Here is a 19,040-nt window from a genome sequence, read left to right as displayed (position 1 = left end):
AAGTGTTTGAAGTTGTGAAAAAGAATTGAGTTAAATCCGTTGTATATTTGAAGAAGATACTTCAACTATATACCTATATTGAGCTATACTAAATTAATTTATATATAAATGCTTACATCTTCTTCATGTTTGGAACAGCACTTCAAATAGTAGTACAATGCAGCAAAACAGACTTCTGGTGGAAACCTGTGAGTGTCAATAGCATCTTTTGTTTCTTGAAAAAGTAGGCTTGCCATTATCGTTCTTGGCAGTAAAAAGTCTTGCTTGAATATCGGTTGCAAGTCCTCAATGACGTCCCTGAGAGACCTAATACAATCGTTTTTAGATGAAATTAAACAAAGATAGTTTTTACTTGGCTGAAATATAAACGAAGAAAAGAAGACATCGTTTTGCGGGATGACATTATAGAAGTAAGCACAGCAATTTATACTAATAAAAGCTTTATTTTTCTTCTGTCACACATTTTGGAAACACTTCATGTCTCAGCCTTCAGTTCAATTCTTATAAATATTACACTAATAAAACACATTACGTAAATGGTGCTTTCAAAACACCAAAATGAAGAAATCAACTTTCGTTTGAAAGATTTCTGAGGGAATAAACGTCACACGACACAATTATAGAACATACGGCAACATTCCTGCATTTTATCGTAGAGGAAAACCGGATATCAAACTTGGCAAAACAAGTGAATGAAGTTTTGCCATGCAATACAAAGTAGAGACCTGCCCTAAGCCCTCTTCGCACAAGGGAAACAATATGTTTGTATAGTGAAATTGTTTAGTGAACACCGTTTGTTTATCCCAATCCTGTCCATGTTATACCGGTACAATAGAAAGTAACCTATCTATGTTAAATGCTATGCATGATTAGACAGTCATGCATCTAACAGTGCTGAAATTGATATCTTTGATTTTCTCATATTTCTAGATGTGTTTCCCATACTTTGACGCATATATATGGATAGCAGAGATTGTTCACTTTCCAGCAGTAGCCTTTTCAACATATTTTACCTTGTGAAATTCTGTGGGTTTGACTTTTTCAAAATAATTGTCTGTTTTTTGACAAATTTCACCACAGAAGATGTCACACTTTCCCTAGGGCATTAACTTATTTAATCTTTACACAGTTTTCTATTCAGATTGTTAATCCTTGTGGCAATTATGCATAATAATGCATGCTTTTTCCCTGCGTAGTGGTACAAAGTGCTTAGTTTGCATGGGGTACTAGGTCAATAGCCACCTAAGCCTACAGTAAAGTCATAACGGAGCTGGCTCCATTTTTTCAAATATTTTACCCGGGATCACCTTTTTTCAGCTCAAATAACTTTTTTCCGAAAATGATATCTAAAATATTTTTTCAATCTACATACTTTGATGCAGCTGGCTACACATATATCCAGAATAGACAGTTCCTACTTGAAGTTTGTATTTTAGTTGGAAGGCACCTAATTTTCTCTACTGCAGTATAACATAATGAACTGATATCTGTCAATGATGTATAAACAATATTGTACTATATATACAATATGTTATAACAAAACATTTGGATTATAATTTGCATGTATAAAACCTACAGTTGTTTTCATATGGATTTTGTTGGCAACTTATAAAATTGTTATAATATAAAAGCTATTTATAGTAACAACAATGAGAAATCAATCCTAAAAAAGAAATAATAATAATAATTCTATATAATGAAAGTCCACAAGAAACTCTTTACTAGGTAGAGATAGGTCAAAATACAACTAAACATTGGATGTAACATGCATGTTGTACCACAGAAAAGCGGTCTTGATTTTCCCCTACAGCCAGTAATAAAAAATACAATATAATTTATTTATAATAAAAACAAACGGACGTAATTCTAAAAACAAGGGTGCCTCATGGTGGTGAACATTTTTGCCAAGTTACATCAAAATCCCTCCATGAATGAAGAAATCCTCCGGACAAAGTCATACTTGTATCTGACTTTTGACCTCTGAGTGTGACTTTGACCTTAGGTCTAAGGACCTGATTCTTGCACATGACACTCCGGCTCAGTTTGGTGAACATTTGTGCCAAGCAATGTTTAAATCCCTTTAAGGATTGTTGAGTTACAGACTGGACAGGAAAAAAGCACTTTTGGCCTTTGACTTCCAAGTGTGACATTGACCTTGCGGCTAAGGGCTCGGGTGAAACGTTGTTTCATCCAGAGGACTATTTGTGCAAACAGATATAAATGACATATATGACGTTTGATCTCCAAGTGTGACCTTGACCTTTAAGCAAGGGTCCCGGGTGTTGCGCATGACACGTCTCATCATTGGGAACATTTGTGCCAAGTGATATTGTAATCCCTTGATGAATGACAGAGTACTTGACCGGACAGGAAAAAAACTATTGTCTTTTGACCTCCAATTGTGACATTGACCTTTGAGCTATGGGTCCGGGTGTTGCGCATGACATATTGTTTCATCATGAGGAACATTTGTGCCAAGTTATATTAAAATCCCTTCATGGGTGGCAGAGTTAGTGACCAGACAGGAAAAAAGCACTGTTGACATTTGACCCCCAATTGTGACCTTGACCTTTAAACCAGGGGTGTGGGATTTGCGCATGACATGTCGTCTTATCATGGGGAACATTTGTGCCGAGTGATATTAAAATCCCTCGATGAATGACAGAGTAATAGACCGGACACGAAACAGAGCCTGTTCATGCCATGTTAACATATGGCTGCCAAGTGTGACCTTTACCTTTAAGCTAGGGGTCTGAAAGTTATACATGACACATCATCTTATCATGAGGTACATTTGTGCCCAGTAATATTGAAATCCCTTTTATGAATGGCAGAGTTATGGACCGGACCAGAATAAAGCCCTGTTGACCTTTGACCTGCAATTATGACATTGACCTTTAAGCTAGGGGTCCGGGTTTTGCGCGTGACACGCTGTCTCATCATGGAAAATATTTGTGCTACATAATATTAAAATCCCTTCATGGATGACAGAGGTATGGACCGGACACGAAGTTGTGGACGGACGGAATGACGGACGGACGGACGGAAAAACGCATCACTATAGTCCCCGAAACTGGATTTCAACCAGTAGGTGACTAATAACCGACCTCTGATTAGCAAGTTAGACGGCTTCTTCACGAGAATGGAACCTACATTCATAGCGAGATTTAGAGGCTCAATGTATTTGAAGCTAGCGACCTTTATTCGGCTTTAGAGAAATTAAAATAATTTAATCAAGGCTGGATAACCGACTTGTAAATTCAGTGTAACGTTAGAAATTTATTCATTCGTAAAATGTGTAGCTTTTGGTGAAAAAAATGACATTTGTTTTTCTTTGGTAAAACTAGTTCAGACTGCCAACATAATTACATATATGTATACGTATACAGTTATTCAATAGCAGAAAAAGATGAATAATTAAGATGCCTATGGCATGTCAAACGTTGCTAAATTATATATGTATGTTATTATTATTGTATGTTATGTATTGTTATAAAATGTCTTGTCATTCATATTCTAAAAGTCATTATTATTATGATTATTATTCTATATTTCGTTATTCTTATTGTATCTTTGATAAGTGTTACCATTGTTATTGTATATGTCGTTATTCTTATTGTATGTTCGATATTCTTATGGTAACAGTCATCATTGTTGTTCAATATCTGACGATTCTATTTACAAAACATGTCATTCTTATTCTGTATATTATGTGATTGTATTTGTATAGCGTCGCTGTGCTATTTTTATCGCGGGAAATCGCACATACAATAAGAATATCAAGCTTACCAAAACAATAATGAATATACAACAACAATAACGTCTTTTACAATAAGAATATTGAACATACAATAAGAATAACGACATATAGAATAACAATGGTAACACTTAGAATATGAATGACACGACATTTAATAACAATATCAAAGATACAATAAGGATAAAGAAATATAGAATAAAATAATGACTTTTAGAATATAAATGACAAGACATTGAATAACAATAACAAACATACAATAATAATAACATACATATATAATTTAGCAACGTTTGACATGCCATAGATGCCTTCAATTCTTTTGCATATTTTTGTCCAGAATTAAATGCAAAATAACACATTTATAGATACATAGAGATATCCCTTGAATAAAACAGTACAGTTTTAGATCCCATAAACGGGTGAAACGGTGAGTTACATTATTTTATACTTACTTATTAATTATTTTATACTACTTATTATATAATAATTGAAATTAAAGGCATCTTAATTCAACGTTTCTTCCGCTACTCGTGTAGACAAAATCTCGAAATAAAATAGTTTTGAAACATACACTTTGTTTGCTTATTTAAATACATTTACAGTCAAAACTTACATCGTCCAGTTTCTTCCCACTTGTCCTTTGAATAATTTCACTATTTGTTCTAGTGCTTCCGAAAGTCCCCACCACGTCGGCTTTGTTGCATTGTGGTTAAAGTTCATGGACATTTCGTCATGTGGTTTACATGTCCCTTCTAGGTAATGTATGATAGGAACCAAGTACAGCCAGACTGGATTTTTTTCCTGAATACTACCTCTACATATCAATTCTGCTAACGTCAACAGTTTGCTTTTAAGATCAAGTCTAAAAGTTAAACAAACAGATTATATTCGCTATAACTTTAAACAGACATTGTATAAAATTTAGCAAAACATCAAAACCACAAAACTGTTATAAGTTAACGTATGTATACCAAGAAAAAATAATATTTCAAACTTTAAGAATACCGAAGTCAGCATGGAAATAACGCAATACACATGTCAAAGACAGATTTCTAGGATTTTGAAAATCAATCAAAACTAGCTGTGTGAAGTTGGCTAAACAAACGACATTGAAAATTTTGAATGCCGTTCAGTACGCGACATAAGGCATACGACATTCAAAACATTTCAATGTCGTCCAGTGTACGACATACGTCATACTACATTCGAAAATTTGAATGTCGTTCAGTACGCGACATACGACATTCAAAACATTTGAATGTCGTCCAGTGTGCGACATACGACACACGACATTCGAAAATTTTGAATGTCGTCCATTGCGCGACATACGACATTCGAAAATTTTGAATGTCGTCCATTGCGCGACATACGACATTCGAAAATTTTGAATGTCGTCCTGTGCTCGACATACGACACTCAAAACATTTGAATGTCGACCAGGGTGCGACATACGACATACGACATTCGAAAAAAGTTGAATGTCGTGCAAAAAAAGACATTGTATATACGACATTCAACTTTTTTCGAATGTCGTATGTCGCACAGTGAACGACATTCAAATTGTGCATGTCAAAGTTCGAATGTCGTATGTCCAATGTCTTTTTTTCACGACATTCAACTTTTTTCGAATGTCGTATGCCGTGTGTCGCACGCTGAACGACAATCAGATTTTGCATGTCAAAGTTCGAATGTCGTATGTCCAATGTCGTTTTTTTAACGACATTCAACTTTTTTTCGAATGTCTTACGTTGTTAGTCGCACATTGAACAACATTCAAATTTTTCATGTCAAAGTTCGAATGTCGTATGTCCAATGTCGTTTTATTACGACATTCAACTTGTTCTCGAATGTCGTATGTCGTATGTCGCACATTTAACGACATTCAAATTTTGCATGTCAAAGTTCGAATGGCGTATGTCCAATGTCGATTTCTGCAGGACATTCATCTTTTTTCGAATGTCGTATGTCGTATGTCGAGCACTGAACGACATTCAAAGTTTTTTTGTCAAAGTTCGATTGTCGTATGTCCAATGTCGTTTTTTGCATGACATTCAACTTTATTCGAAAGTGATATGTCTTATGTCGTGCACTGAACGACATTCAAATTTTGCATGTCAAAGTTCGAATGTCGTATGTCCAATGTCGTTTTTTCACGATATTCAACTTGGTATGTCGTATGTCGTAGACTGAACGACTTTCAAATTTTACACGTAAAGTTCGAATGTCGTTTTTCCAATGTCGTTTACTGCACGACATTCAACTTTTTTTCGAATGTCGTATGTCGCGCACTGAACGACATTCAAATTTTTTGTCAGAGTTCGAATGTCGTATGTCCAATGTCATTTTTTGCACGACATTCAACTTTTTTCGAATGTCGTATGTCGTATGTTGTGCACTGAACGACACTCAAATTTTGCATGTCAAAGTTCGAATGTGATTGTCCAATCTCGTTTTTTCACGACATTCATCTTTTTTCGAATGTCGTATGTCGTATGACGCACACTGAACGACATTCAAATTTTGCATGTCAAAGTTCGAATGTCGTATGTCCAATGTCGCTTTTTGCACGACATTCAACATTTTTCGAATGTGGTATGTCGTATGTCGCGCACTGAGCGACATTCATTTTTTTTTTGTCAAAGTTCGATGTCGTATGTCCATTGCCGTTTTTTGCACGACATTCAACATTCTTCGAATGTCGTATGTCGTATGTCGCACACTGGACGACATTCACATATTTTGAATGTCGTTTGTCGCGTACTGAACGATGTCGTATGTTGTATGTCGTTTGTTTATCCAACTTCACACACCTATCGAAATTTTAATTCATTTTGGTGAAACGTTAAACAGTTATTTTCCTTAAAAATATCGTTATTTCTAGTCAGAATCAAGACGACATTTTATAGACATTTTTCTGCTAAAATAAATTCCCCCAATGTATCCCTTGTCGGACATAAATCAATGATTTTATTCATTGAAGGATATATACATATTCGAAATAGGGATCATATGGGAGAATTAGACCTATAGATTGTTCGCACGACCGAAAAAATTTTATATAACGCAAAGAAGTAGTCCTTTATCAAATCGATGGAAAAGTATAATAGGTATTTAAGCTTTGCAAACAATATTGTAATATTGAATATCTTTCTTGTGAATATTTAGTTTTTAGAGTTTACATTAATAAAATGGTTTTCTTTTTGCATATACTTTATGTCAAATACATACACCAAATACATCAAATACTTTTTGAGCTAGGCACATAATTAGGTGAAAATGTGCGATTTTTACTATTTCAGGGACCATAACTTTAAAAATAGGGGTTGGAGCCGGCCAAAAAATAACAGGTGTGCAAATTTATATCATGATAAAGACTTATGCAAGTTTTCTACCATTTATATTAAATACTTTTAGAGCTAGGTGCGTCAAAAGGTGAAAATGTGCATTTTTGACTATTACAGGGGCCATAACTCTGAAAATAGGGGGTAGAGCCATACAAAAAAATAGGAGGTGCGCAGGTTCATATCATGACAAAGATTCATACAAGGTTTTATCAATTCAGATAAAATACTTTTTGAGCTAGACACGTCACAATGTGAAAATGTGCATTTTTAATTATTTTAGGGGCAATAACTGTAAAAATAGGGGGGCGGAGCCAGACAAAAAATAGGAGGTGCACAAGTTCATATCATGATAAAGATTCATACAAGGTTTAATCAATTTATATGAAATACTTTTTGAGCTAGGCGCATCACGAGGTGAAAATGGACACTGTTGCCTATTTCAGGGACCATAACTCTAAAACTAGGGGGCAGACGAAAATAAAAAAATAGGCAGTTCGCAAGATCATATCATGATTAAGACTCATGCAAAGTTTCATGCATCTATATCAAATACTTTTTGAGCTAGGCGTGTCAAAAAGTGAAAATGTGCATTTTTGACTATTTCAGGGGCCATTACTCTAAAAATAGTGGGGGGGAGCCAGACGAAAAATAGGAAGTGCGCAAGCTCATATCATGATAAAGACTCAGGCAAGGTTTCATCAATTTATATCAAATACTGTTTGAGCTAGGCACGTCACAGACAGACGGACGCACGGTCGACGAACGGACAAGACCAAATCTATATGCCCCCCACCACTCATCGGGGGTACAAAAAGCTTTCGTTTCATAGTTTCATATTAACTTCAGTTTTCTAGGTGAAAATGAAAATGGTCTTTTTACGCGCTTTGTAGATGAGTAAAGGTATTTTTTCATTATCGACCAGACTTGAAACTTCTCGTGTATTTCCGTAAATTCTTACGGAACTCAAGTGCCCTAAATATTGTACGATCGGGAATCGAAATTCAATTTCTCAAGGAGATTTAGGATCTAGTTTGAAGATGGAAAGAAATTTTCAGCGTAAAATCTGAGCCAGTACTGAACTTCGATTCTGTATAAAAACTGTATTCGAGCTTGACTTAAATTTCGAACCTGTATCATAATGCAGAAAGAAATTAAAAGTATCAAAACGTTGAATTTTGAGGCGGTATCTTTGCGTGCAGGTTAGAAGATGGAAATTCAAATTTTCGGAAGGATAACCTTAAATTTTGCTGACACTGAATTTTGAACATACTCGGATTTTCAAGCTGAGGCTAAATTCAAATAAAATGAATATTGAATTTGATGTCCGAGCAGGTTCGACATACAGTACTAGATTTTCGAAACGTCGCGCAGGCTCGAAATTAAATGCAATGCAAGGTCCAGCTGTTTCTAAAGGCTTGTGAAATATAGTGAAATATAACACAAGGAGTACTATATCCAGCTAAAATCTTGAATTTTTATAAATCCGATCCGTCTCGATTTTTAGACTTTGAATTATGATTTGAACAGATCCCTGGTTCTCTATTACATTGAAATGCCGTTTTTCAAAGTTTGAAGTACGATTTTCGAGCTGGCCCGACAATTAAGACTACCTCAATACCGTGTAACATTCATTACCTTGTTGTTAATTAATTTCAATGTTTTTTGATCCATTTATCTGGTATTATAATTAGAAATTTCTTTCTGTTTTTAGGAAATCTTCAACACTCAACCTTGACCAAGCATAATGACACAAAAGAACATAAAGATGCAGTAGAAGCCCATCAGATGAGGAAACAACTTTACAATGTTAAAGACACTATCACAGTCAGTGACAACGAAGAACTTAGAGTTTCAGAGGCAGACAAACATTTGTTCAGGACTGTATACTTTGCTGCAAAGGAAAATCAACCAAATACGTCAGTGAACAAACTGTTGGAATTACTTAAAGCAGGTGGGGTTCAAATAAACTATCAGGATTTAACTAGTGATACCATTCTAGACATTCAAAAAAGCCTCTTGTTTGTTTTAGATGAAGCAATGAAGGATGAACTGAAAGAAGCAAAATACTATGGATTAATTCTGGATGAAGAACTGATCTGTCTGTGCACAAAAATCTTGTAGTTTATATACGTTATGTGTGTCCCTCGGATATGAAAGTGAAGTCACTACTTGTAGGGGATATTCGGATCCCAGATGGAACAGCTGACACTCTTGTGTGTGAAGTGCGGAAATTATTGCGAACTCTTGGCCTGAAAACTGTTAACTTGGTCGGATTTGTGAGTGATGGTGGCTCAGTGATATTTGGAAGAAAAAGGGGGTGTAGGTGTTAAATTACAAGAGGACTCACCCATGATGACCCATGTTCATTGTGTTGCCCACAGACTGGCATTGGCTTGCTCTGATGCTACCAAAGCAATCCCCTACTTGAAAAATTACAAAAATATACTTTAGAATCTGTACACCCATGTGAATGGTTCAGGGATAAGGACTTACAAATTAGAGGAGATGCAGAATGTGATGGAAGAACCAAATCTAAAACTAAAAGACCCCATTAACATTCGCTGGCTGTCCATGGAGAATGCTGTTAGGACTGTTCATAAGTGCTATGGTTCGATAGTTACATATCTTCAGTCAAACGAGGGAAAAAACACAGTTGGTGATGTGATCGCAGAGGGATTGTTGAGGGAAGTTTTACATTATAAGTTTCCAGCATTCACAGCTATACTGGCAGATGCGTTTCACGTTCTTGGCGTATTGTCAAAGCAACTCCAAGCTGAGTCATTGGATTTAAGCCAGTTCACACCAATAAAGGATTCTGCTGTAGGTAAATTAAACGCACTTAAGACTGTGAATGGAGAATGTATGAAAGAGTTTGAGTCTCAGATCAGCACAAATGGAAATAAGGTGTACTACAAGGGTATCCAGCTGACTCATAGCAATAAAAAAAGAAGTGTTGAAAAAATGAAAAAAGATTACATAGACTGTGTAAGTGGTTGTGTTGAGGAACGGATGACAACTAACACCCCAGTGCTTCAGGCTTTCAGTGTTCTTGAACCAATTACCAATGAACTGTTGTCTTCTACCGAAACTGAGGAACATCTTAAATGTCTGGCGATGAAATATGACATTGATAAATGAATTGAAACTTGAATATGCAGGTGTCAAGTGTCTCCTCCAAGGTGCCTACAAGAAAAAGAACTTTATGGACTTCTGTAGAATAATGATGAAGTGCCATGTAACTGACTAGCCAATCATTAGTAAACTTAGTGACATGTCCCTTTGTATTCCTGTAACAGGTGTATCTTGTGAAAGAGGTTTAAGCTTGCAGAACAGAAATAAAGTAAAATCCAGAACTTCCCTTGCCCCTGAAAATTTAGAGACTCTTATGAAACTGTCATGTGGTCCTACTCTTGAACAATTTCAATATGAGAAAGCAATTGTGCACTGGCACAAGCTTAAGACAAGAGGACCATGATGGTCCTGAATCGCTCACCTGTCCCAACATGACCCAGTTTTGAACTGAGTATGACGTCGATTTTTTTCTATTATTTGACATAGTGACCTAGTTTTTTAACTCATGTGACCCAGTTTTGAACCTGACCTAGATATCATCAAGATGAACATTCTGACCAACTTTCATACAGATCCCATGAAAAATATGGCCTCTAGAGAGGTCACAAGGTTTTTTCATTATTTGACCTACTGACCTAGTTATTGACGGCACGTGACCCAGGTTCAAACTTGACCTAGGTATCATCAAGCTGAACATTCTGACCAATTTTCATGAAGATCCATTCAAAAGTATGGCCTCTAGAGAGGTCACAAGGTTTTTCTATTTTTAGACCTAATGACCTAGTTTTTAACCGCAGCTGACCCAGTTTCGAACTTGACCTAGATATCATCAAGGTAAACATTCAGACCAACTTTCATACAGATCCCATGAAAAATATGGCCTCAAGAGAGGTCACAAGGTTTTTCTATTATTTAATCTACTGACCTAGTTTTTGATGGCACATGACCCAGTTTCGAACTTAACCTAGATATTATCAAGGTGAACATTCTGACCAATTTTCATGAAGATCTTGTGAAAAATATGGCCTCTAGAGAGGTCACAAGGTTTTTCTATTTTTTAGACCTACTGACCTAGTTTTTGACCATAGTTGACCCAGTTTCGAACTTGGCCTAGATATCATCAAGATGAACATTCAGACCAACCTTCATACAGTTCCCATGAAAAATATGGCCTCTAGAGAGGTCACAAGGTGTTTTTATTATTTGACCTACTGACCTAGTTACTGACGGCACGTGACCCAGTTTCAAACTTGACCTAGAAATCATCAAGGTAAATATTCTGACCAACTTTCATGAAGATCCATTCAAAAGTATGACCTCTAGAGAGGTCACAAGGTTTTTCTATTTTTAGACCTAATGACCTAGTTTTTGATCGCAGCTGACCCAGTTTCGAACTTGACCTAGATATCATCAAGGTAAACATTCAGACCAACTTTCATACAGTTTCCATGAAAAATGTGGCCTCTAGAAAGGTCACAAGGTTTTCCTATTATTTGACCTACTGACCTAGATTTTGATGGCATGTGACCCAGTTTCAAACTCGACCTAGATATCATCAAGGTAAACATTTTGACTAGATTTCATGAAGATCTTATGAAAAATATGGCCTCTACAGAGGTCACAAGGTTTTTCTATTTTTAGACCTACTGACCTAGTTTTTGACCATAGTTGACCCAGTTTCGAACTTAGCCTAGATATCATCAAGATGAACATTCTGACCAACTTTCATAAAGATCCCATGAAAAATGTGACCTCTAGAGAGGTCACAAGCAAAAGTTTACGCACGGACGCACGCACGGACGACGGACGCTGCGCGATCACCAAAGCTCACACCGTCACTTCGTGACATGTGAGCTAAAAAGGCGTCTGCAGAGACTTTATGCACCAAGCAAAGTCACTAAGTAAATGTTGGAACAATCACACACACTGTCACTGTTATGAAAATCATATTGATCAATACTTTTTGCTATGTGAATTGTTATGTACTGTACATGTATTCACACCCTATAAACGACTGTATTCCCCTCTTCCTCTTGCGAGTGATCAAAACAATAAACTGACAGCTAAAAGTTAAAAAACAGCATTTTAAAGTGACTAATTTGCTTTCAAGGTATATATATTTACATTTTATTGGAAGCTAAACATGATTTGTTTCTGTATATTATGTGTTAGTCTGATGACAAGTAGAATTATAGCAAAAAACTCGATTGATCACTGATTTTGTCAAGAAATTGTATATTGTCCGCGTCAAAAGTACTTATTTTCTTGCTTGAAGAATGGCCTACATGTAAATTCCACTGTTTCATGGATAAAGAAACAATACTAGTTTGGTAAAATAAAATAAAATCATTGATAAATTCTCCAATTTGTTTATAACCGTAAATGAAAGAAGATTCGGTGTTATTTCCTGACTGTATGCACGCTTGATTAATTACTGTGCAAGTGCTTGCGAGTTTAGTAAAAAGACTATATGCCTGTTTGTGAGTGACTTCTTTATAAAATTTTGGCGTTTCCTATGCTCCTGTAGTATTTCTTCATATTTAGAACCTGCAAACAATGTTTGAAGGAGGGTGGTATAAAGCAGTCACCATGCGGTCTGTCTGTTCGTTCTGTTTCTATATGGGTCCTCATATATTTGGTCGTGCAATTACTTCAATGCTATTGCACCTACCTCTCTCAAAGTTTACATACAAACATCAGCCTTATGTAGTTAATGTCCATCTTATTATTTTCTTTTTTCTTTTTAAAGTGACACTTAAAGGTGAAACACGGTCTGTTTTTCGTGTCAGCGCCATAACTTCTTTAAGCATTTAGGGATTTTGAAATAACTTGGCACAAATGTTCACCATCATGAGACCGTAATGCGACGATGTGTCGCATACAAGACTATATTTTCTAGAATTTCAAACCATTGAAACCAATATATAACCGCAACTGCAATTAATAAGTTGTGACAGTATGAACAGTGAATTGGGTGATTTGGAGTGAAACAGCGCCAGATTGAATCCACTAATCCTTTGTTGATCGCTCTGTTGACAGCGTCGCACAGTAAACAGCTCTATTTTAGTTTTGTCTTTGTATTTGCCATAAACACATGAACTTTAACATGAAACTTGTCTTATTTTACTGAAAATACATTCTGCGAATGAAATAAGTCCCCATTTTACAAGTAGAAGTGCCATTAGAGGAAAAAATGAGGGTTTATTACCTCACCTGAGCAAGAAGTGCTCACGGTGAGCTTTTGTGATTACCCTGTGTCCGTCGTCCGTCGTTGTCGTCCGTCGACAACAATTTGACTGTTAACACTGAGAGGTCACACTTTTGGTCCAATCTTAATGAAACTTGGTCAGAATGTTACCCTCAACAGCATTTTGGACGAGTTTGATATTGGGTCATCTGGGCTCAAATACTAGGTCACCATGTCAAATCAAAGGAAAAGGTTGTTAACAGTCTAGATATCACAGTTTGGTCCAATCTTCATGTAACTTGGTCTGAATATTACCCTCAATAAAATCTTGGACCAGTTCGACATTGGGTCATCTGGGTTCAAAAACTAGGTCACCAGGTCAAATCAAAGGAAAACCTAGTTAACACACTAGAGATCACATTTATGACCATTTATTAATGAAACATTTTTTTTCAAAATGTGTTTTTGGTGATATTTAGGTCCAGTTCAAATCTGGGTCAGATGGATCAAAAACTTGGTCACCAAGTCAAATCAAAGGAAAAGCAAGTTAACACTCTAGAGGCTACATCTATGACCATATCGTAATGAAACTTAATATTAATCTTGATAAACTATTGGTGACTTTAAATCTGAGTCAAGTGGGGTCAAAAACTAGGTCACCAGATAAAATCAAATGAAAAGCCTGTTAACTCTCGATCGGCCATAAATATGGCAATATCTCTAATGCCTACCCACGACTACCCGATTTGATAATCATTTCTCATACATTTATACTTACCAAATAACATACAGCTTTCGATATAAATGTCGGAATTTGCCGATCATACTGAAACAAAGACGAGGTACAATTCACGTCATTTTTAAAACAACGGAAGTGGATTGAGCAAGGCCTAGCAATGAAAACGACCAAATCCGCAAGAACAGATTCCCGGCGTGTGCGCGTTATCACTATCAAATGTAAATTATTTCTGACAAGAGAAATAGCGGTAAATCTTGACAGGTAGTAAACACGACGGCTGTATTTGTAACGATAACATGTTTATTTTATTATTGACTTCTTTTGAATCTTGTTGACTGAATTACTTTGAAGTAAACTCTGAATTACTAATAAGGACTTAATCGACTTTTCCGATAATGTTTTCGTTATCCTTTTCCATTTATACGTCCATTCGCAGGATACTTGCGGGTGAAATAGTTTTTTTTTAATCAGAGGATCATTTTGTTGCAGACGGACAGACAGACGGGGGTCAACCTATAGTCCTCTCCTGTCTCATCTCATCGATATTTTGAAATCGTAAGGTAACATTTCTTCGTGTGATTTCCATAGGGAATCGACGGTTAATTTCTTACAAGACATAGTAGGGACCCTGTGTATACATTCAGTTTCTAATTCGTATTTTAGGATAGTATATGTGTGTAAAACCAACACTGAACACTTGCATGTAAACGACGCTGAAGTTAAATGACATTATAAATATGACGACTGACCAAAAGAAACAATTTTGTATGCCTATTTTCTATTTCATTTACGTCTTTGAAGGACATAAATCGCCTATTGTACTCGCAAGATGGAATACAGAATCACTCGCAATTACGCATTCAGATAAAATATCAAAATTGGCAAGTCGGCATACTGTAAATGTTTTTTCACCGACTAGGTAAAAATTAATTTCATTAAAAAACGCAACAGAAACGAAACATTTTATTTACATATATTTATGGAGTATGCATACTTATTATAGAACACATCATGGATAATTGGATTACAAGTCAATTTGGCGTTATATTCATCAGTTTCGTGACTTGGTCGAGTGAATTTTCATGCAATCAGTGTGATCAGTCAACATTTTTTAAACATTACCTGTCAGTTTCATCTATTATACCACCATATACACATATTTATGTTAGACTTATCGTTTAACTTAAATACACATACAGTGTAAAGCCAAATAATGAATTTGAAGACGATTCTTACCTTTTGCGTGTTTGTTTATTGTTTTGATCACTCGCAAGAGGAAGAGGGGGAATACAGTCGTTTATAGGGTGTGGTATTTCATATCGTGTTGTGCAAAATATTATAGCTAGAAATGTTGCAGATATAAACTAAAAACACCGTATCTATACTTTTTGCTATGTGGTTGTTAAAATAATAACTTATTATTTTGGTATTCACATTGTTAACTTATGTACTGTACATGTATTTCATATCATAGTGTGCAAAATATTGAACTAGAAATGTTGCAGATATAAACTAAAAACACCGTATCTATACTTTTTGCTATGTGGTTGTTAAAATAATAACTTATTATTTTGGTATTCACATTGTTAACTTATGTACTGTACATGTATTTCCTATCATAGTGTGCAAAATATTGAACTAGAAATGTTGCAGATGTAAACTAAAAAAAATCATATCTGATCAATTGCTGTTTTATGCATATGTGTTGACTTTGATAAAATGCTGATGGTAACTATACATATAATAGAAAAATAAAAAGATTTTGTTAAATATAATGTTTTCTCATCACTCTAGTGGTACTTTAAATATTATGACGATGTCAGATGATGATGATGATGATATTAAGGGTCAGCGTACAAAGTAATACTAGGACTCCAAGAAAATTTAAGAGGGACTCAAAAATCTGAATGTTAGGCAGTCCTGACTCCATGAAATTGAATCCTAATTGAAGCCCTGACCGTGTGCCGTTATGAACTTGCCTGTTTGACACCGATCACAAATAACGGAATAGACCGAGAACTGTCGAACAGTTCCGACAGCCGATTTATCTGGACAAATGATTATCGGCCTTTGTGGTAATTTTCACGATGAGTCTAATTTTCCAATATGGATCGCCATAACGACATGAGTTTTTACCTGTAATCTACATCGGAATTTTGAAGTAAGAATTCCCATTCTTTTGACACAGTTTGTTCTTCTTCTACAGTCGGAAGGAAGCCTTTGCATATTAGGCGAATATCTGACTTATCTGTTGCTAGGATTCCAAGCCGGTAACGGAGTTTAATCAACAAAATTGCAACTTTGAATCTTTTCAGTGCATTGCTTGGTTGATTACTCTTGATACACGCCTCCAGTATGTTCATGTAAGCGTTTTTCAAAACAGTATTTATCATCTGTTAAAAGAATACATTATACATATCTTTACAAAAGATAAGGTCTAATGGTTTGGTACACGTTAATTTTGAAACACATATATTGATGACTATTTATGTATTATTTTTAAACACACTCTGTTTGATTACGAATGCTAACTGTAATGGTCTTGAAAACAGACCCCCCCCCCCCCATGTTTAATTTCTCTGTTCTTGACCTTAAAGGTTGATAAGTTTAGTCAAATGTGAATGAAAGGAACATGATAAAGACCACTTTGTCCCTTTTAAATTTACGATGAACAAAAGACACTATGCTTTAATATTTATGACAACCTTATATTACTACTGAATGGTTGAAGAGATACTGAACAAGAAATTCGTTGTATATAAGACACTTTAAACCCCTTTACATCGAAGAAGGGAGGAGACAAACATCAGCTCAAACTAACTACATTGTTGTTGGGTTGATGTGATGTGATTTACCGTCGCGGTCAAATTGGACAGAGGGTCTTTAGATGGGGTTGTGGTGGGGTGGGGATGGGAATTGTGTCCTACATTCATACTTCAGTATCCTAAAATCGTAGCCCCACTCATGGTCTATGGTAGCGTCTCAAATTAACATCCTTTTTCATATCCCTACTTTCCATTGACATAATGTCATTAACTACTGTCACACATATTTAGAGGACAATCAATTGCACAAAACCGACAAAATTTAGTATGATGTTCCGAATACATTATTTTAGATATCTATAAAGATTTTCATTTTTAAGTATGTGCTATCGTTCATGTTCCTGCTACGCAATAACTGCAAATTCATAAATAATCATATTTTTGTTCATACAAAAATGTATTACGTGCGTTATGTTTATGTTTTACCATATTCTCTTAATACTTTTTGTGCTAAAAAGTTAAAAATATATTAATGTTATACCACTCTATCTTTGACTTCATATGTCTGTTCCACAAAGCTGACCAAATTGACAGTTTTATTAAAAGCTTTCACTAATGATAATGTTCCTTCTCCATTGTTCAGCAGGACATGTACAATACTGTTTCCAAACGCTTTTGTCACGATTTCGGCATCCTCGTTTTTATTTGTTCCTAGAAGAAGTCCTTTGAATGTTTTCCAAGGCGACCAACTGCTCTTCATTACGGATTTATCTGGTCTGTATACGAATCCATCGTATTGATCAAAACTCACTAAGTTCAAAATATGTTAAAAATTAAGTATTTATTAGAAGCAGTAATTAAAAACCACTTAATTAAATAAATGCAGAATAATTGAATGGAATTGGTCTGAATGTTTCCTTTAACATTTAGTCGTAAGTCAATTATTAAGGTGATTAAAAAAGAAATATAAAATGATATCTGGATATTTGAATACGCGATACGTGAGGAACAGATTCGTTGCTTACAAACTGTTAAATCAGATATAATTCTAGAAGTTTGCTGTATATAAAACCAAAACAGGTTTGCTTGATTATTGACATAAATGGCCGATTTCTGTTGTAAAACAAAAATGATCCTAACGCGAGTACTAATTTTCTCAACTGTACACCATTAACTAATAAGAGGCATCTTATGATTCGGTTCAAAAGCACCTGGAGTGCTTATGTTGTATTGTTACTTATCTCGCCGACTCAAAATAAAATTTATCTTATCTTATCTCGCACATGGAGTATACGTGTGCAAGAGCCCAACATCTCTCGTGTTTACATGCAATTTGATTCAGGGCAACGCATTATGCCGAAGTCAATATTTAATATATAAATAGTTCAATTGAGCTAGTTATCAGGATTCTAATTTTAATCAATTTTAAAAGTAAGCTACTACTGATTGAAGATTTTATCACTTAGGAAAAATTGATATCGATTCTGGCACAATAAAATTTGGCACATGTATTATGTGTTATTTAAAAACAACCAAAAACAAAAAATAAGGTTTCACAGCACTTATTTAGGTAAAATGATCTTATTTTGTTTGACAAGGTCAACATTTGGAATATTTTGCCGAATTGAAAAAAAAAATTCATGAATAAATATAGCATATAGCATTTGAACATCTTGTTCAGATATATACTTCCCTTGTCTAGTGTATTTTGGGTTTTTATTTTTCAATGAAGTGTGAAGGTTGAACTTTGAAGTGTAAAGTCAGCACCGAGGTTGGTATTGTTCGTTGTCATTCGATACAATGCGTTTGAAGTGTTGAAAGGCACCATATAATATATTTAATGAAGAAGCTTATAGTTTAACATATGGTATCAGTACCTCATCTCTTTAACTCACAAAGAATGTGTACCTTTTAAAAGTGCGGCGAAATAATGTGATTATTCTTTTTTTTTGCAATTGTTCAAAACATGATTGAGATCAAACTACTGCAAAGTGTATCTAGTTCTGGTCACTCTATCTGGTGAAATATAATTATATACATGATTTAGCTTACATGCATCGAAATTCGATGTAAAATTAACTAAACTGTATTAACGAAACATTATTAGTTTTACAACATAACGGCTATCCTGGATCTTAATTATGACTAAAACACTGAAGAAACAAGGTAGTCT

General features: G+C 35.2%; 1 protein-coding gene across 1 annotated transcript in view; it reads right to left on the bottom strand.

Moving 5' to 3' along the window:
* The window catches only part of LOC128550540 (E3 ubiquitin-protein ligase RNF213-like), a 131,723-nt gene that overhangs the window by 84,440 nt on the left and 28,243 nt on the right, over window positions 1-19,040 (bottom strand). Inside the window, exons 7-10 of the mRNA XM_053529773.1 lie at window positions 17,409-17,677; window positions 16,239-16,495; window positions 4,374-4,622; window positions 117-306 (exon numbers count right to left, since the gene is read on the bottom strand). Coding sequence (XP_053385748.1) covers window positions 117-306; window positions 4,374-4,622; window positions 16,239-16,495; window positions 17,409-17,677 — 965 coding nt within the window. The remainder of the gene's footprint in view (window positions 1-116; window positions 307-4,373; window positions 4,623-16,238; window positions 16,496-17,408; window positions 17,678-19,040) is intronic.

This window comes from Mercenaria mercenaria, chromosome 18 (genome assembly GCF_021730395.1).
Source record: "Mercenaria mercenaria strain notata chromosome 18, MADL_Memer_1, whole genome shotgun sequence".
NCBI lineage: Eukaryota > Metazoa > Mollusca > Bivalvia > Venerida > Veneridae > Mercenaria > Mercenaria mercenaria.
The sequence above is the reverse complement of the archived record's forward strand: the minus strand, read 5'-3'. Positions and strand labels throughout refer to the sequence as shown.